Below are 20,163 nucleotides of genomic sequence, written 5' to 3'. Positions count from 1 at the left end.
TCTCGTCCTCTTACTTCCTGTCGCTTCCACATCTGTAACTCGTCCCTCTCTCCTGCCGTGACCTTTGACCTCTTCACTAGAATCAGGAGGAGAAAGTCTCACCTGAGTGTTTATTCATGTGTTGTTGGGTTTGTGTAAATGTGATTGTAAGTTATCTGGTCTCTGTCTCCCCCTACCTGTCTCTGTGCTGCTCTCTCTCTCTCTCTCTCTCTCTCTCTCTCTCTCTCTCTCTCTCTCTCTCTCTCTGTCTCTCTCTCTCTCTCTGTCTCTCTCTCTCTCTGTCTCTCTCTGTCTCTGTCTCTCTCTCTCTCTCTCTGTCTCTGTCTCTCTCTCTCTCTCTCTGTCTCTGTCTGTCTCTCTCTCTCTCTGTCTCTCTCTCTCTCTCTCTCTCTCTCTCTCTCTCTCTCTCTCTCTCTCTCTCTCTCTCTCTCTCTCTCTCTCTCTCTCTCTCTCTCTCTCTCTCTCTCTCTCTCTCTCTCTCTCTCTCTCTCTCTCCAATGTTCATGGTCTCAGTCTTAACCCAGATATCTGTTCATAATGGAGATGAGAAGGTCTTCAGGTCAAAGGCTAACTGACCTGGGTTCAGTGTTGGTGTAATTCTTTCATCGTCCCAGCTTCTCTCTCTCTCCCTGATGTGAATGCCTCCACGCCGGCTACAGCCAGTGGCTGCATTAGGTTTTTGGGTTGTCCATATGTTTGTCTTCAGTCTTGGTATCTTTGGTTCAGAAGGTCGACTCTTCTTGTTCTCTCTAGGACCCGTTAGATCCTGGTCGCTGTGTGATGGTGATTCGCTCTTTGGTTCCTGGCGGGTCAGCTGAGCGTCACGGTGGCCTACTTCCCGGAGACCAGCTAGTTTCAGTCAACCACATCCAACTGGACCTGCTCACCTTGGCCCAGTCTGTGGAGGTCTTAAAGTCTATCCCATCTGGCACTGTCCGCCTGGGTATCCGGAAGCCTCTGGTGGTAAGCTTAGACCTCCTGCTTTTATGCTCTAATTGTACGTTGAAACCTTCTAGCGGGGGTAGATCTTCTAGTTTTGGTCTTGATCTGCCTTCTAGCTGTGAGTGTAGATCTATAAGTGGTAAGTGCCATCGTTTAGTTTTAGGCCCATACCATGTGGTTTTAGGGTTTTATAGGTCCAGATGTTCTTCTTGTACAAAGTCCAAACCTTGTAGTAGTGGATCCTGATCTTCTAGTCTTAGCTCCAAACCTTCTAGTCTTAGTTTCAGACCTTGTGCAGTCCAAACCTTTTAGTTGTTGCTACTGCACCTCTACTTGAAGGTCCAGAAATTCCAGCTCTATGTCGAGACCACGTGGTGTAGAACTCCTGGTTCTAGGTCCAGACCTTTGTATGTATATATCCAGATATTCTCCTTCTTGTTCCAGACCCTCTTGACTCTTGCTGGCTCATGTTCCTCCTCCAGTATTAGTTGAAGATCTTCTGGTGGTTGTGAACTGATCATCAGCAGCGGTTGATGTTGATTCCAATGATCTGCATCGTGTTTTTACAGGTGGAGGCGACAGAGAGGAGCAGAAAGGACGACAACACGACGTCTCTCAGCAACACGCAGCTGCCTGTTCCAAAGGTACACACCGTCACAGTCATGTATGTTCAGGAACACGTGGATGTAATGTTCGCAGCTTTGAAGGAGATGCCCCAGATTTGCATCATGCATGTTTAACGGCCAGTCGAAGAAAGCCAGGTCAAAGAGCGGAGGCAGACACACACGGGTGGTTGTGTGTCAGAATGTGTGTGAGGATGTCCTACACACACACTGGGGTGGTTGTGTGTCAGAATGTGTGTGAGGGATGTCCTACAGTAAATATCTTGATTCATTTGAAAACACTTATATCAAACACCATCTTTAAAACAGTGGCTGCCTGATGTTAACCACGTCAATCCCCACAAACTGGACCATTAAGATTTCTCCTCTCGCTGACTCTGCTCCTCCCTCTCCTCCTCCTCCTCCTCCTCCTCCTCCTCCTCCTCGCTGCCTCTTCTCTCCATCTCTCTTCACCTTTTGCTCTTAAATCTCTCGTCTCTTTTCTTTATCTCCTGCCTTAACTCATTTCACTTTAGTCTGCTTTACTGGTCTGGATATGAGATGAGCTGCCAGAGAGTTTGACTATAAAGAAAAATAAATGGAGGAATAAATAAATGTAAATAAATACGCAGAGCACGACAGGAGCAAAGAGAAACTGACGCAGGTTTCAAACTGGATTTATCTCTGTGGAAACCTCCAACACGTTCAGAAACAAATACAAGCAGTGATGTGACAAATACAACATGTGGTATTTGTAGTATTTAAAACCTCTTTTGATAGAAGAACCAGCTCAAACAGTTTCTCTGTGACAGAATTCATTGCAGGACTCGTGTATCAGATGGCGTCCGTCTCAGCTGATGTCTGTCTCCACAGACTTTCATCTGTGGAGACAGACTCAGATCAGAAAATGTCCTCAGACTCTGGATAAAACGTCCTGAAGCACAAACTTTTCCAGATGGAACTCATGAGCTTGTGTTTGCGACGTGAGAAAAGTGGTAAAGTGCTAAACCGTTAAACGTCCTCGTGGTTCAAACATTATATCATCGGAGGTGAAGACTGCAGCTTCTTCTTCTTCTTCTTCTTCTTCTTCTTCTTCTTCTTCTACTGTTTAATTCTGTCTCTACTTACTGTGATTGGTCCAAAAGTCCAAACTCTCCAACAAAGTGTTTTCACTCTGGAACAGAACCAGGTTCAGCTGGATCCAGACCCAGAACTCCTCTTCTGCTCTGAGGAACCTTTCACAGCTGATGTTCAGGTTCAGTCTGAACTGAAGAGTCTGAAGCTCTGAACACAACCAGGTGTGAACGGTTCCTGAGTTTCTCTGTAAATGTCCATGAGCTCCATCAGAAATCTGTTCAGTACTTTCTCTCTAATGTTCAGAGTCTGTGATGAGTCGCGGTTTGTTCTGTGGTCATTACTTCCACTCTTCTAGAGGAAGACATGCTTCTGTCCGAGCTTTGTCTTTCAGATTCATCTTCTCCCCCTTCCTTCCCTCCCTCCCCTCCATCATCCCTCCTTCTCCTCTTTCTTTCCTCCTCTCTTTCACCTTCTCTCACCCTCTCTCCCCCTGTCCTCCCCCTCACTGTGAGGAGTTGCTGACTCAGCAGAAAGGTTGGATGTATAAAGTGCTCCATCAGCTCAACCAGCAGCATCTCTCTTAAGTGAGGGGGGGTGCTCTGAGGACACTCCAGCATCAGTACACTGGGTACTGCAGTTCTGTTCACAGTGAATACTGCAGTACTCAGTGTGTATATTACTGCAGTATTCTGTGTATACTACAGCAGTACTACTACAGTACTCCCTGTGAACACTGGTACAGTACTGATTCTTCAGCTCCATTTAAATCATAGACTGTAAATATAGAAGTTGGACACGTTGGAAGAGGCAGATTTCTATTATCTATACTGCAGTCAGCCACCAGGGGGCAATTAAGATGCTTTGGTTTCACTTTTGGAAGCCGTCCATCTTTATTTACCTTCTATGTTATAAATGTAAATGAAGTTCTTTGTGTTGAACTCAAACATATCTGATTAAATAGATATATAAAGACCCACACGGTCCTGTAGCGAGGCTGCAGTGAGCCTCAGCTCCTGTAGGAGGCAGCAGACTCTTCTCTCTCATGTTCCCAACATGGTGAGTGAGGAGGAGGAGGTGATCTTCATCACAGGATGCTGATGACTCTGTAGTGAAGGTGTTTTAATATTCCATGTTATTGTTAACTCTTTATAAGAGAATAAATCTCCTCTTTTTGAACCTCAGGGCCTCCGTACTTCACTGATGATCCACCACCATCATCATCTTCATCATGTTACTGTCGTCATGGTTACTGCAGATTAACCAGCTCCCCTCTGGACTCTACTGAGTTCTAATGCACTTTCCTGTACTTTCCTGTACTCTACTGATTTCTACTGTACTATACTGAGTTTTACTTTACTCTTCTCCACTGTACTTTACTCGACTGTTCTGATTTCTACTATACTGAGTTCTACTATACTCTTATTTCCTGTACTTTACTGTACTATACTGAGTTCTACTATACTCTTCTTTCCTGTACTTTACTGTACTATACTGAGTTCTACTATACTATTCTTTCCTGTACTTTACTGTACTATACTGAGTTCTACTGTACTATACTGAGTTCTACTATACTCTTCTTTCCTGTACTTTCCTGTACTATACTGAGTTCTACTGTACTCTTCTTTCCTGTACTTTACTGTACTATACTGAGTTCTACTATACTATTCTTTCTGTACTTTACTGTACTATACTGAGTTCTACTGTACTATACTGAGTTCTACTATACTCTTCTTTCCTGTACTTTCCTGTACTATACTGAGTTCTACTGTACTATACTGAGTTCTACTGTACTATACTGAGTTCTACTGTATTCTTCTTTCCTGTACTTTACTGTACTATACTGAGTTCTACTGTACTATACTGAGTTCTACTGTACTATTCTTTCCTGTACTTTCCTGTACTATACTGAGTTCTACTGTACTCTTCTTATCTGTACTTTACTGTACTTTACACAGTACAGTCCGTCCTCCTGCGGTCTCGTCCTCTGTGCTGTTGTTTTATTTCCTGTTTTATATGCAGCCCATTTGGTGGAAGAGGTTTTTTCACAGCCCACAGGTCTCTGATGGGTTTCCATAAAGACCACCGGGTCGGTGCTGTCACTTCACCGCCGCATCGTTCTCTGTCACGCCAGCGTGCTGACCAGAGAGAGACCCCTGTTACACTTCCACACCTCGTTAACTTTTAGAGGTCATATATAGAAGAGTGCTGCAGGAGGGAGTCGCTGCTGTCCTCACATTATTCTGATCGTCTGTGTGCAGAGAGAAATCTGCTGTGAGCAAAGTTCACTCTGAATAAAACCAGAAGAAAAACTACCAGTTTTACTGTCGGCAAACAGCGCTGAGCTGGAACTGTTACCATGACAACCGATACCACCACAGCCGTTACGGTCACAGCTGCTCCCTTTGCAAGCCTTGGTTCAGTTCTAGTTTGACGGACACTTGGGACAGACAGCGCTTGTACCTGCAGGAGCCACAAACCACGGCTCCGCTGTACGATCAGACTCCACATGACGTCAGCACCACCTCATATTTGTACAGAGGGAGGAAGTGGAGACGTGTCGTCCATCTTTATTTACAGTCTACGGTCTGAACACAGCAGTTTTAATTGGACAAGTAGTCAATTGACGGAAAACTCTTTTGACCTCTGATCATTTCAATCACGTTCATTTAAAATGTTTCTGTTTTGAGGCATTTGAACACATCTTTCTTTGAGACAGATTTTGTAGGTTGGTGATAATTTCCTGTGATAAATATCACATGTTGGGTTTATGTCAGGTCTTCATCAGATAACATTAATAAACCTCAGATTTGTTCGTGTGCAGTAAAATAAAACTGAAGTTTGAGCAGAGTATCCTGAATCCTTCGCTCGTACACGCTGCTCAATGTGAGTCCGAAGCAGCCGACTCGTCATCTCAGCCGTCCTCATCGTCTAATGGCAGAGATATTAAATGACAGTGTCTTTAAATCTTATGAATATGAGGCCAGGCAGTCACGGCCAATACACATCAGTCTGCAGAACATCCTGTTAGCGTTATGAGCTCTCTGCTGCTGCCGCCGTCTGCTCCTCACCTCCATTATATGGCCGCGATGGGCCGGCTTCCCAGGCCCAAATTAAAAGAAGAGGAGCAGAGTCCTTGAAGATGAGGCCTCGTCGATGGAAATTAGCCTAAGTGTTGTCATTAATATTTCCCCGCGCGGGCTAATGTCTGCATCGTAATGTTAAGAACAGGATACACCCTCAGTATCTGCTGAGGGAGGCTCTTTAGGGAGTTGGAGAAAACCTTAATGTGTCCAGAGATAAAGGCAAAAGTGGAGTTTTAGATGTGGTGAGAGCTGCTGCTGCTCTTTCTTCACTGTGGAGACGAGCTGAAGCCAAAGGAGTTTCACTGAGTCTTTACCTGTCCATCAGGGCAGACAACCTCTGGATTCTTGTGTCTTATTTCACCTTTTTCTCTAGTTTGTTTATTAAATCTCTTTAACTGAAGAGGATTTTATTACTGTGATGATGTTCAAACTGTTTCATTCTTATGAGACATTCAGGTAAATCCTGACTGATAAATGTAACCAGGCCAAAATATCAGCTGCTATTAGCTTATAACTTATGAACGTATAGAAGTTGGTGAATCAGTAGATGTTAGAGGAGGAATGGCAGCGATGTGCTCGTCCACCGGAGAACCAACTTTTATTTTTACTCGTGACACATTTGTTGGTTTATTTATTTTCAGCCCCTGACACTATTTAAAGATGGACGTGAAGCCAAGTCATCTGGTTTTAATTAAACTATATGATGATATATAAATGGGCTGAGACGTCATGATTGACAGATGAGACTGACTTGTGATTGGTTGAGATCAGCAGGACCTCGGTACCACGGCTCCACTCCACCGTCACTGACTTCAAATGACGTCATCACCACAAGATGGCAGCGTTCGAATGTGAGATATTTTAGCTTCATTTTTGTTCAGTGGGAGGATGTGGAGCTGTGTCGGCCATCTTTATTTACAGTCTGTGGTCGGCCCTTTGGGATGAAGCCGTGAAACCAGTCCAATGAAACAGTGACTGTAACTTCAGAAGGATTTCCTTTTGTGTCAGGGCTTCGGTGATGGCTCCATCCTGCCTGAAGACCTTCGACGGGAAGAAGAGGAGGAGGAGGAGGAGCCAGAGCTTATCCTGGATGGAGGTCTGCCTCGCTACGCCACCTCCTGCATGACCTCTGTCCTCCTGCCTGTAGAAGAGGGTAGGGAGATGGCTGTGGACGAGGAGGAGATGAAGACGACAGAAGAGAGAGAAGAGGAGAAGATGGGCTCTCTCTCCAGGAAACCTCCCCCGTCATGGGAGGAGTGGAGGCTCACCTCCTCCAGCCGAGGTCGACCAGAGGAGGTGAGAGTTTCACTGTATCTGATGATTTAAACTCCACATGTCCTCCATGTTCATGTCTGCTCACACTCGATTATCCCCCTAAGGGTCACAACATGTTGAGGATTACATGTTACCTCACGATAACTCTCACAAGAGTTTCCTGTTTGCAACATGGTCATTTCATTATCTGTCCTGAGAACTCGGGTTCTGAATGAATCACAGATCTCTGTACTGACTTCTTCTGGAGAGACGTCCTGATCTGAAAATGGGTTTAATATACTGTCACTGTGTATAAGTATATGAGTCATAGTTTTACTTTGGCAAACTTCATGTCCAGTTCAAAATAAAATTCAATAAACTGATCCAAACGTCAAGTTACTCTGGGAGAAGATGAGGGAAATATAATTTGAGTGTGGATTCCTGACCCGAGCCCATCGAGACCCGACAGGCAGCTGGTGCTTCATGACCTTCTAGACCTAAAGCAGCAGAACCATACACCTTCTGAAAGAGTGAGATTCTTATGTGGTTGGTTGTTTCAGAGCTGGAGTCACAAGCAGGATGACGAGCAGACGTCAGAGCGAGAAAGTATCGTGTCTGAAGGAAACCAGATCCTGGGTGAGACTCACACTTTATACTGTTTGACTGGGTTTATTGGTACATGTGTGTGTCTGACATCCAACTTACTGTGTGTGTGTGTCTGTCTGTCTGTCTTCCAGACTTCAGAGACAGTGAAGCAGAGTCTGAGCTCACTCTGACAGACACCGACACAGAGTCAGTATCAACTGCTTGTCCTCCTCTTCATCTCCTCTTCTTCTTCTCCTCTACATCTTCTCCTCCTCTCCGTCTCCTCCTCTCCGTCTCCTCTTCATCTTCTCCTCCTCTCCGTCTCCTCCTCTCCGTCTCCTCCTGTCCGTCTCCTCTTCGTCTCCTTCTCTTCTCTGTCTCCTCCTCTCCGTCTCCTCCTGTCCGTCTCCTCTTCATCTCTTCATCTTCATCTCCTCTTCTTCGTCCCCTCTTCTCCTCCTAGTTTTGTTCCATTGAACAATCCTCTGTCTCCCTCTGCTGGTTGAACCGGTGGTAGCACATATCATTTTACAGTGTGTTGACAAGTTTGAATATGAATATTATTAGTTTATGATATAAAATATCATTTAAACTAATTCAGTTATTATGATTAATATTCTCTTCCTTGTGGAGGTCTGTCAGGATGATTGACATGGGGAGGAGGAAGAGGCGGACCCAGGGAGGAGCCTCTCTACCAATCAGAGGAGGCCACAGGTAAGAGATGTGCTTCACCTCCATCTCATTAAAACAGCGACTGTAGAAACCTACAGCTGACTGTGTGTGTGTGTGTCTGTGTGTGTGTGTGTTTGTGTCTGTCTGTCTGTGTCTGTGTGTGTCTGTGTGTGTGTCTGTGTCTGTGTGTGGTCTGTGTCGTGTGTGTGTGTGTGTGTGTGTGTGTTTGTGTGTGTGTGTTCTCACAGGAATCTTCCTGAACGAGAGGAGGGGGAGGGAGAGGAAACTCCGGCCTTCAGTCACTGGGGACCCCCCCGCAGGTAAAACCATTTCAGACTGTGTCCACACAGCGTCCTGAATCTTCAGTGTTCATCTGTCCTGTGTCTCCGTGGTTACATTTGACCCTGGAGACGAAACCGGGCTAATAATGTTGTTTCTGCCCCGCAGGGTGGAGGTGTGGGCGGAGGAGGATGAGTCTCTGGGCCTGAGCATCGTGGGAGGTCATCACGTCATCAAGCGTCTGAGGAACGGCGAGGAGCTGAAGGGAATCTTCATCAAACAGGTTCTGCCAAAGAGTCCTGCCGCCAAGACGCTTTGTCTGAAGACCGGAGACAAGATCCTGGAGGTGGGCCGTGTCTAATACCTGGAACTCTGTGTAAACAGCTACAATACAGACGTGGCCGTAAATGAACAGAACCTCACATCTGTTTGTTACTGGCTTTTATGTGGATTCAGTGTTTTAGGTTCCAGCAGCAAACGGGAAACTCAAAGTGATGAAACAGACGAATGAACAGAAACAAACATGTTGTGTGTTTTTACATGTTAAACAAATTCAGCAGCTTCAGTATTTTTTAACACCTTTGTGTGTGTGTGTGTGTGTGTGTGTGTGTGTGTGTGTGTTTTTGTCTGTGTGTGTGTTTTGTCTGTGTGTGTGTTTTTGTCTGCTGTGTGTGTGTGTGCAGGTGTCAGGTGTTGACCTACGAGCTGCCAGTCACGAGGAGGCGGTCAGTGCCATTAAATCAGCTCCGAGTCCGATCGTCTTCATCGTCCAGAGTCTTTGTGCGACGCCTCGGGTACGAACACACAGCAAAGCTCCGATCAGAGGGGAGGAGTCACAGGGGGGAGGAGTCACAGGGGGGGAGGTGGTGGGGGGTTAAATCATGTCTGTTCTCCTCTGTGATTGAACTCGTCGCTCTGGAGAACATTTTAAACCTGATGAAACATCAGGATCTGTGTCGGACATAGATAGAGACGAGTCACAAATCAGATTCTGCTGAGCTTCATGTAGAATTAGGATTCCCTCAGTTTCACTGGATCCACTGACAGTTCACTGGATCCTAGTGACAGTTCACTGGATCCAACTGACAGTTCACTGGATCCTAGTGACAGTTCACTGGATCCAACTGACAGTTCACTGGATCCCAGTGACAGTTCACTGGATCCAACTGACAGTTCACTGGATCCACTGACAGTTCACTGGATCCTAGTGACAGTTCACTGGATCCAACTGACAGTTCACTGGATCCAACTGACAGTTCACTGGATCCAACTGACAGTTCACTGGATCCAACTGACAGTTCACTGGATCCCACTGACAGTTCACTGGATCCTAGTGACAGTTCACTGGGTCCCAGTGACAGTTCACTGGATCCAAGTGACAGTTCACTGGATCCAACTGACAGTTCACTGGATCCAACTGACAGTTCACTGGATCCCACTGACAGTTCACTGGATCCTAGTGACAGTTCACTGGATCCCAGTGACAGTTCACTGGATCCAAGTGACAGTTCACTGGATCCCACTGACAGTTCACTGGATCCTAGTGACAGTTCACTGGATCCCAGTGACAGTTCACTGGATCCTAGTGACAGTTCACTGGATCCACTGACAGTTCACTGGATCCCACTGACAGTTCACTGGATCCCAGTGACAGGAGCTGATCACAGGTAATTCAGCTGCTTTGATGACAGTTTAACAGAATGTGAACAGAAACCAGGTGTAAGATTAAAACACCATATTCTCCTGATTGAACAAACCTTTGATTGACGCAGCAGGTCTGTGTATAAGTTTACACCATGACGGTGCTATAGAAAACTTTTATATAACATAAGCTCAACGTTGTTTTGACTTTTGTTGAACATGTTTCCATCTGACACGTGTTCAAAGACACACAACAAAAAAGAATAATCTAACTTTTCAAACTCTTAGTGGTCACGCATCCACCAGATACTGTGAATATCTCACTGTCCCCCTCTCTTTCTGTGTGTGTGTGTGTGTGTGTGTGTGTGTGTGTGTGTGTGTAGCCTGTCTCTCTAACAGCTCCCAGCTACATTAAACACAAAGGGAAGACGATGGACTCTCTGGTAAGAACAGATCCTGTCTCACTTCTGGTCACATGCTCACGGCAGCGACTCACTGGTCCGATCAAAAGTTCACAAATGTTCTGACTTTGTGAAAACTTCAAAACACTTCAGTCCGAATCAGTTGGGTTTTATTCCTGTAAATCACAGCAGGCGTGACCTGAGGGCTGTTTACACAGGGAGACGTGACAACACAACTTTACAACACAATGAGGAAACACAAATAAACTCACAAACCCTTACGCTAACAAACCCAAACTCGGGGAGCTCAGTGCATGATGGGAGATCCTGGTCCAGACTCGCCTGAGAAGCTCGAACTATAAACTTAATCAGAGGAAGGTTGTAGATCTTAGATCTTCCACAGGTGACGGTTCCACCTCCGGTTCCACTGTTAGAAACTGAGAAGCACAGTGAGTCTGCAGTTAGAGACGTGATCTGCTGGCATCATACGAGCTCTTTAAGATACAGTGGAGATGGATTTAACATCATCTGTAACTCCAGCAGAGTCCAGCAGGGGGCAGCACAGCCTCAGCAGAGACAGAGACATGACTCAGGTTCATTTTGTTTCAGAAAACCACGCCCCCTCTGAGACAGCCCCCGCCCTACACTGCTCCCAGCCAATCAGAGAACGAGCTGAACTCTGACCTGGAGCAGGCCAAAGGTCAGTGTAACACACACACACGCACACACACACGCACACACACACACACACACACACACGCACACAGCTGCTGTTCCTCTCTGTCCTCAGCCTCTTTGTTAAACTTCCTTCACAAACACGAGGCTCTGAAACTCTGCAGCTTCCGACAGACAGAAGAAGAAAATACAGAAACGAGCTGCAGCTCAACGTCTGTTCAGTGGATCTGAGATCCTGAGGTTTCAGGTTATGATCTCATGAGTCAACGATGGTGTGAAACAGACGCAGGAGAAGTTGTGTGATGTTGAGGTAAAGCTCAACAAAAATTACAACTGTGTTTGTGAAAACATGGACCATCAAATCCCCTCACTGTGGGTTTATATATATATATAAAAAACAAGAATCCGTCCATAAAACAGAAGAAAATAAATTGTTACACACGAAAACACAATGTACGTCGAACTTTTATCAAAGCTTTGAGATAAAAAACAGTTTTGCTCGGCCGGCCACCACAAGTGAGTGGCCCGACATGTTCCTCACATGTTCCTCACATGTTCCTGACATGTTGCTGACATGTTCCTGACATGTTCTGGAGGTTCTGTCTGTGAGAACAAATGTGTGAAAACATCACGGTTGCTATGGTTAGCAACCGTGATGTTTTAAAACTTGAACGTAGTCGTGTGGATGTAGCCTGTGTGTGTGTGTGTGTGTGTGTGTGTGTGTGTGTGTGTGTGTGTGTGTGTGTGTGTGTGTGTGTGTGTGTGTGTGTGTGTGTGTGTGTGTGTGTGTGTGTGTGTGTGAGCGAGCACTTTTCCGAGTTAGTCGACATGTTTCTGTTCTGATCGTGTTGCTGCGATCAGTGCCTTGCTCTTAGGAACTTTAGCATTAGCACATTAGCATAGGAAGGTTTGCGTCAGGGCAGCAGTGTGTTAACGTGTGTGTTTAGTTGTACAGGTGAGGGTCAGTGTGTTTACACGTGTTTAGTTGTTGTACAGGTGTGGGTCAGTGTGTTAACGTGTGCGTTTAGTTGTACAGGTGTGGGTCAGTGCAGCAGTGTGTTAACGTGTGCGTTTAGTTGTACAGGTGTGGGTCAGTGCAGCAGTGTGTTAACGTGTGCGTTTAGTTGTACAGGTGTGGGTCAGTGTGTTAACGTGTGTGTTTCTGTCTTTGCAGGACGTGTGTGAAGCAGCTGCTCCGTCATGTTACATCGGAGGATTTATGTTTTATCTTTATTTCTTATTTTCTTGGTCTTTCTCTGGTTCGGGTTTTTCTCGCTCTGGGTGCGTTTGGTTTGGTGCGTTTGAGGCAGGTGGGCGGGGCTGCGTGGGCGGGGCTTGATGTTTTCCAGGCTGCTGGTTGGAGGGTTTAGCTGGTGTTAAGTTTTCTCTGGTCGTGTTGCTTCTGCTGTTGAACTGGTTTAATTTTACAAATCACATCTGTCCTGTTGATTCTTCAAATCTAATGAAGAATCCATGTGATTTAGAAATAATAATAAAGTCCTCAGCTGGGAATCAAACCTGCGTCACTGAAAAACTCACTGATCTATTTATTTTTCATCTCATTTTTATTTTATTTTATTTCTTTGATTTACAAAGCAAACCCTCATCTTCTCCTATGAAGCTGTAAACGTCACAAAACGTGAAATGAAAATTTAAATGATCACTTGAATAATTTACGTTGTGGTTTTTCCTCCATGTTTGTTCACATTTATCGTCCGAATCCAAATAATCAACGTTAATGAGTCAAATGTGATTTTAAAATCTTAGAATATGAAACAATCTCAGCTGCAGAAAAGAACACGACTTAGCTTCAACACGTGTGACATCGATTCAAACAGGATTAATGACGTCACAGATTCAACCTCCGACAGAATCAGAAATCAGAAGATGAGTTTAGATGATGTTTAACATGGATCCGGTGAAACAACCCTGAACTGATATCACACTTCTTTAGTGTAATGTTTAAACTTTACATTTAAATTAAATGAAAAAATGTTGTAATTTGTTTGATCAGAGATACACTTAAAGTTTCTTTTAATTTGTTGTTAGAAGATTTTAAATTTGTAAAATTTGAAATGTGTAAAACATAAATTAAGATGTTATGAAAGTGATAAAACTATTATGATTTCATTAACTTGTTTTTACTGAATAAAACTTTCTGTTAAAATCAACATAAACCAAAGTCTCCAGCAGATTTATTTCAGATGAATATTATCAATAGAACCAGGACTTTAGTCAGTTGAGAGCTCGTTCACACCTGGTTGGGTTCAGAGCTTCAGACTCTTCAGTTCAGTCTGAACCTGAACATCAGGTGTGAAAGGTTCCTCAGAGCAGAAGAGGAGTTCTGGGTCTGGATCAGACTGAACCTGGTTCTGTTGGTTTGCAGTGAAAACACTTTGTTGGATAGTTTGGACTTTTGGACAAATCACAGGAAGTAGAGACAGAATTAAACAGTAGAAGAAGAGGAAGCAGCTGCAGTCTTCACCTCCGACAATAAAATGTTTGAACCACGACTAAATTCATGTCAGACAAAATTCTTTAGTCCCTAAATTACAATGTGAAGCCAAAACTAACAGATCTTATGAAACATGAAGCTTCAGACTCATCACTGAACTTCAGACCAAACGTTGGGACACAAAGACTCCGTCTCCTCCTGGTGCAGGACTCAGGCTCTTTGGAGACATGTCCTCCTGTGGTCACTGAACAATGGCAGTAAAATGATTCGTAAACAAACATACAGAGACCACCATAATCCACTGCGATGCCTGGGAAAGTCTTTATCCTCGTTTTGGACAAAAATCTAAATGTGTTTAGATTTGAACACACAGCCGATTAAACTGATTCCAGATCCATCATGTTTGGCTTCATTAGGGACAGAGAGCATCTGTCCAAAGGTTTCAGCCAAATCTGGGTTGTTAGGACTCGTGTTTTCTGTTCATTCATGGAAGAGATGAGACACTTTTATTTCATGTCAGAGCCTGAAATCCAGAACGGTTTCTTTACTTCAATCCGAGGTTTCAGGTGGAACAGTTCTGACAATACACTAATAAGTGTCCCTGTTTTACAGAGCGACCACGAGATCACAGATGAGTTTTGTTCATGTTCTGATCAGTGATGCTCCTCAGATCCAGCTGCTGCCCCTTCTTCTTTCTTTGCTGCAGCATTGATAAATGATTCAGTTCTGTTTCTATTGCACTTTCAGGTTTGTTTCTCTCAGAGCAGAAACATCTTCCTCTCCTGCAGATGCTGCTCAGCCTCTGTTTAGAGACACCTCATGTCTGAACTCGTGATCAGAGCTGAAGCTGCAGACTCTCGCTCCGTTTACATCCACCAGAAGTTATTCTGACGCAGAAACTCAACACCAGATTTAATGAGACTTCATTCAGACCCTGGTTCCACTCGGGTTGAGTCTAGAAATGTCTATTTCACCAGACCTTAGAATGTGTCATCTTGGGAATAATGCATAATGCATTCCCTTACCCCCTAACCCTAACCATCCCAACTAGACCTAACCATCCCAACTAGACCTAACCTAACCATCCCAACTAGAGAACTAACCTAACCATCCCAACTAGACCTAACCTAACCATCCCAACTAGACCTAACCTAACCATCCCAACTAGACCTAACCCTAACCATCCCAACTAGACCTAACCCTAACCATCCCAACTAGACCTAACCATCCCAACTAGACCTAACCCTAACCATCCCAACTAGAGAACTAACCCTGACTCAGTGGCAGCAGTGAATTCAAACTGCAGCCTGATTGTTATTCTACACACACACACACACACACACACACACACACACAGTTTCTTTTGAAGTTTATTAAAGTTGCAGACATCTCCTCCCCGAGGTGAAACCACTGTTTGAGAGGAGGATGACTCTCTCTCTCTCTCCCTCTCTCCCTCTCTCTGTCTCTCTCTCTCTCTCTCTCTCTCTCTCTCTCTCTCTCTCTCTCTCTCTCTGTCTCTCTCTCTGTCTCTCTCTCTCTCTCTCTCTCTCTCTCTCTCTCTCTCTCTCTCTCTCTCTCTCTCTCTCTCTCTCTCTCTCTGTCTCTCTCTCTCTCTCTCTCTCTCTCTCTCTCTCTCTGTCTCTCTCTCTCTCTCTCTCTCTCTCTCTCTGTCTCTCTCTGTCTCTCTCTCTCTCTCTCTCTCTCTCTCTCTCTCTCTCTCTCTCTCTCCCTCTCTCTCTCTCTCTCTCTCTCTCTCTCTCTCTCTCTCTCTCCCTCTCTCTCTCTCTCTCTCTGTCTCTCTCTGTCTCTCTCTCTTCTCTCTCTCTCTCTCTCCCTCTCTCTCTCTCTCTCTCTGTCTCTCTCTCTCTCTCTCTCTCTCTCTCCCTCTCTCTCTCTCTCTCTCTCTCTCTCTCCCTCTCTCTCTCTCTCTCTCTCTCTCTCTCTCTGTCTCTCTCTCTCTCTCTCTCTCTCCCTCTCTCTCTCTCTCTCTCTCTCTCTCCCTCTCTCTCTCTCTCTCTGTCTGTCTCTCTCTCTGTCTCTCTCTCTCTCTCTTTCAGTTTGGAAACTCTGCGGTTGTGTTTCAGTCTGAACAGAAACTGATTGGTTCTTATCAGTCACGTGACTCGACTACCAGCTGTATATCTTCGTCTTATTCCCGCTCTTTAGAAACGCTCTAGTAACTGGTGTCGCTCCAGTTTGTTTAAATAAAGATTCATTTCTATTCACAGTTGTGACAGAGTTAATTAAATCCGAGTCTGAGGGGAAGTGGGTCGCTGCAGCAGAGTATAAATAGAAACTTCATTCAGAAAGACGTTTGTGGATAATCGTGGGATCAGCTGATAGTTACAAGCCTCCACTGTTCTGAGATCAGTTTGTATTATAGCCATTTAGGAAACTGCATTAGAACAGAATCAGCAGCAAGTTCACTACTAATCTTCACTGTGATGTATTATCTCAGGTCAGTTTGTTAAACACTCTAACTGACGCATTTCATTTCTATGTTTACAGGTAACAATGTGAAATCTTTAACTTCTTTCCTGCTTTTTATTTGTCTCTTTCTGGAAATTCAAAAAAAGCCTTTAGTACGCGGTGCTGGGAGGCGGGGCTAAGACAGGGACGTCCAGGTAAAGAGCAGCAGAGACACCAAACCTGGAGTCAGGACAGTTTCCTGAATTTGATAAGAATCATGACTGAGATACGGAGCAGTTCCTTTCACTGAGTAACTTCAGATTGTCACTTGTGACGACATGTTCCTGCAGTTTTACACTTTGTTTGCCTACTGAAAATAAACCTCAATAAAAGAACCTTATGGTGGAAGTAAGAGTCAAAGTCATGTCAAACAAGTTGTAACAGCTTTGTATGTTTTATACATTTACTTTTGAAATCTTTACATCTTGTGTCTCATAAAGATTCTCGCTGTCACTCATGTTTCCTCAACAGTGCGATTTTCACTCTCAGAGCTCAGTCTCATGGTGGAGCCTCCCTCAGCCTCCAGAAATGTTCTGGATTATTTTAGTGTCCACGGAGCCGGTTGTAGAATTAACAATTAGGTTTTTTCCTAATTGTTGACCTTCTTTATTTTCGATATCTTAAGATGAAGTGAAGGTGAAATGAGGCGTCGTCAAATATCTGCTGCTTAAAGCACAACCAGATAATTAACATTTGATCAGGCTGCTCTGGGATTAGACACAACACACACACACACACATATATAACATTTAACACACACACACACAACCCAACATACACACACACACATATATAACATTTAACACACACACACACAAACAAAAATGTTCGTGGCCTGTACAGCACAAAACAGTCTTTACTCCACTGCTCTTCCCCCTTCTCCTCCTCATCCTCCTCATATTGAACTGCAGTGTTAAGGTTAACTCTGGATTAACTCTGGGTTAACTATGGGTTAACTCTGGATTAACTCTGGGTTAACTCTGGATTAACTCTGGGTTAACTCTGGTTTAACTCTGGATTAACTCTGGGTTAACTCTGGATTAACTCTGGGTTAACTATGGGTTAACTATGGGTTAACTCTGGGTTAACTCTGGTTTAACTCTGGGTTAACTCTGGTTTAACTCTGGATTAACTCTGGGTTAACTCTGGGTTAACTTCTGGTTAACTCTGGGTTAACTCTGGATTAACTCTGGGTTAACTCTAGGTTAACTCTGCGTTAACTCTGGGTTAACTCTGGGTTAACTCTGGGTTAACTCTTGGTTTACTCTGGGTTAACTCTGGGTTAACTCTGGGTTAACTCTGGGTTAACTCTGGGTTAACTCTGGGTTAACTCTTGGTTAACTCTGGATTAACTCTGGGTTAACTCTGGGTTAACTCTGGGTTAACTCTTGGTTAACTCTGGGTTAACTCTGGGTTAACTCTGGGTTAACTCTGGGTTAACTCTGGATTAACTCTGCGTTAACTCTGGGTTAACTCTGGGTTAACTCTGGGTTAACTCTTGGTTAACTCTGGGTTAACTCTGCAGCCACTTCTCCAGATTTTATGTCTGAAAAGGTCTTGTGTGAAACTGACCTGCTGCAGGTTTCTGCTTCTGCCCTGAGACTTGATTTAGACTCTGTCTCATATTTGACATGTTCATATTTCTTTCTTCCTCTCTTTTGTTCATGGCACTGACCCTGTTCTGTGTAGAGGCTGCAGGAAGGTCAACAGCAGGAAAAGCTTTGTGTGCTGGTCTTAGTTCTTGTCCTCTGAGGGAATCACAGCTCTGCAGTGAACACGAGCACATGATGTGTAAAAGATGATTTAACTTCCAGTTTTTATCTGATGGGTCTTTAGGCTGCAGGACTTTGTTCATCATCATAACCTTTATAGTGTTCAAACATTCTCACTGACTGAAACACACCGTCGATCGAGATGGTCCAATTAACTCTAAAGGAGCAGGGAGATATCTCCACAGTTGCATTGTGGGAAATATCTGACCTTTAAGTGCATAAGGTGAAAAGTTAAGCTCGGAGATGTCGATGCTTTTTAATCGGGTTCATGTAAACAATCGGCGGAATTGTGTTACTGGGGAATTCCTCTAGAGGGCAGAACCGAGCTCGGACTGTATACAATGACCAGATGTTCGTGACGTGAACAACAAACATGGCGACACAAATTCAATTTATTTTGGTGGAAAATTGATAATTAAATTGACACTGATAATTAAATAAACGCCACAGCGAACCTGAAATTATTCAAACTAGGGCTACAGGTTTTTAACGTCTAGACCCTAACACGTGACGGACGTGAAACTGGAAGAACACAAAGATCTGATTGGTTGATTTAATGGTGATGAACCCGTCTGTCCGTCTTGCTGCTGGAAACCAGTTGAACATGCACAGCTTCTCTCCAGTCATCCTGAACAACAGCAGGAGATTACACACAGATCTGTGTTTGTGTAAATGATCTTAATTGAGGATGTGGCTCGGGTGTGTTTGATTTGTGACTCATGACGAGGCAGAGGGGAGGTGCTGGTCTGAATGATGATGAGTGGACCATCACAGCTGCCGTGTGTGTGTGTGTGTGTGTGTGTGTGTGTGTGTGGATCAATAAGCTACGGCTCCCTATAGACTCATTAATGTGTGTGTGGTGATGCAGATTAGAGTCTATCTCTGATTCCTGTCCTTAGATTCTGGTTCCAGAAAGCTCCTGTGTAATTCATGAGGTGGTTCCTCAGCAAGCATTTTACTTAACACATCCACGAGAACACAAGCATCACAGTGATCACGTGAGGTTCTGTGTAGACGTCCATGTTCCCTCCAACAATTGTGTGGCCGCACACTACAATGGCAAAAACTGCACATGCATCCTCCAGGTGGAGGATTCAGTACTTAATTGACTTGAAGCAACGGTTCTCGTCAGTCTCCCAAGTTCTTAAACTACTTGACCTTCATATTCAGACAAGGTTTCAGGAATTCATAAATTCAGTTTCAGGGCGCCTGTCTCCAATGATTGAGGTGACTGAAGAAGTGGAAGAAGGTTTTGGATGTTGTTGGTGTTTCCCGACCTGGATGTGTCTGAGGAGCCTATGGAAGGAGATTCTTGACCTTTCACTGTTTTCCTTGAGGAGATTCCTGGGATCGATTTAACTGATGGTTTCTTGAAATCCTCCAAGATGTTCATCCAAGAGGCTTCTTCAGATCTGAGTGATGAGAGGCTCAGGCATCACTGGTTTCAGGACGGTTTAGTGGAGGTATGAGGTCTACGTCTCTTATCCTTCACCTTCGACCTCAGGTGACTCCAGCGACTCTTTAACGCCTGTCGATACAACAGCCAGGAGCACGAACGCTAACATCAACATCCACTGAGCTTAAATACCTGGATCAGTCAGTGTGAATGACCTCCAGAGTTTGTGTTTCACAGCTGAACAACACAGCAGCAGGTTTTCTGCACAGACTCGTTCACAGCATCAGATCCTCCTCCTGGTTCGGGGGGGGGGGGGGCAGCCGGGTGCAGCAGACAGAGACAGGAAGTTACCTCTGCTGCAGAGGTCATGTGATCATGTTGACATCACCTGACACCTTCAGCTCTGATCACCACAAACTCTCTTCACATCTTCGTCTGTGTCTTCATCGTGTGTGTCAGCACTTCTTCACCAGAGATCTTTGTTTTAGTTTCTTCATGTTTGTGTCCCGTGTTAGAAGCTCCTCCCCCCCCCCCCACTCACCCAGTGAATCAGTGGAGGATCCTCTGCTGTGTTCACACTGCTCCTGGATCTACACTTTATACAGGAGCTCAGGAGGGGGAAGACAAACTGATCCTCCAGAGAAGATCCAGAGAACTGAGGAGCTCAGGTCTGAAGCAGCTTAACATGAGACGTGAAACTGCAACAAGTCCAGTTGCCTGAAAGACGGAATGAATCATGTTTGTAGATTTATTTTACACAGCAGTAATGAATCTGTAAGAATAGGGTTGGCAGAGAGCGAGGAGGGAGAAGCGATTTTGATGGAGTGAGAAAGATGGATGGGAGAGAGAGAGAGGGGAAA

General features: G+C 44.6%; 1 protein-coding gene across 1 annotated transcript in view; it reads left to right on the top strand.

The window, feature by feature from the left end:
- patj (PATJ crumbs cell polarity complex component) overlaps nucleotides 1-20,163 on the top strand; it is a 70,216-nt gene that overhangs the window by 24,866 nt on the left and 25,187 nt on the right. The window contains 11 exon segments of the mRNA XM_047342835.1: nucleotides 754-963; nucleotides 1,512-1,586; nucleotides 6,713-7,000; nucleotides 7,519-7,594; nucleotides 7,696-7,750; nucleotides 8,177-8,257; nucleotides 8,464-8,535; nucleotides 8,663-8,840; nucleotides 9,178-9,288; nucleotides 10,519-10,578; nucleotides 11,146-11,236. Coding sequence (XP_047198791.1) covers nucleotides 754-963; nucleotides 1,512-1,586; nucleotides 6,713-7,000; nucleotides 7,519-7,594; nucleotides 7,696-7,750; nucleotides 8,177-8,257; nucleotides 8,464-8,535; nucleotides 8,663-8,840; nucleotides 9,178-9,288; nucleotides 10,519-10,578; nucleotides 11,146-11,236 — 1,297 coding nt within the window.

Source organism: Hippoglossus stenolepis, chromosome 14 (assembly GCF_022539355.2).
Source record: "Hippoglossus stenolepis isolate QCI-W04-F060 chromosome 14, HSTE1.2, whole genome shotgun sequence".
Lineage (NCBI taxonomy): Eukaryota > Metazoa > Chordata > Actinopteri > Pleuronectiformes > Pleuronectidae > Hippoglossus > Hippoglossus stenolepis.
Note: the sequence above shows the minus strand (reverse complement) of the source record. Positions and strands in the feature narration are given on the sequence as shown.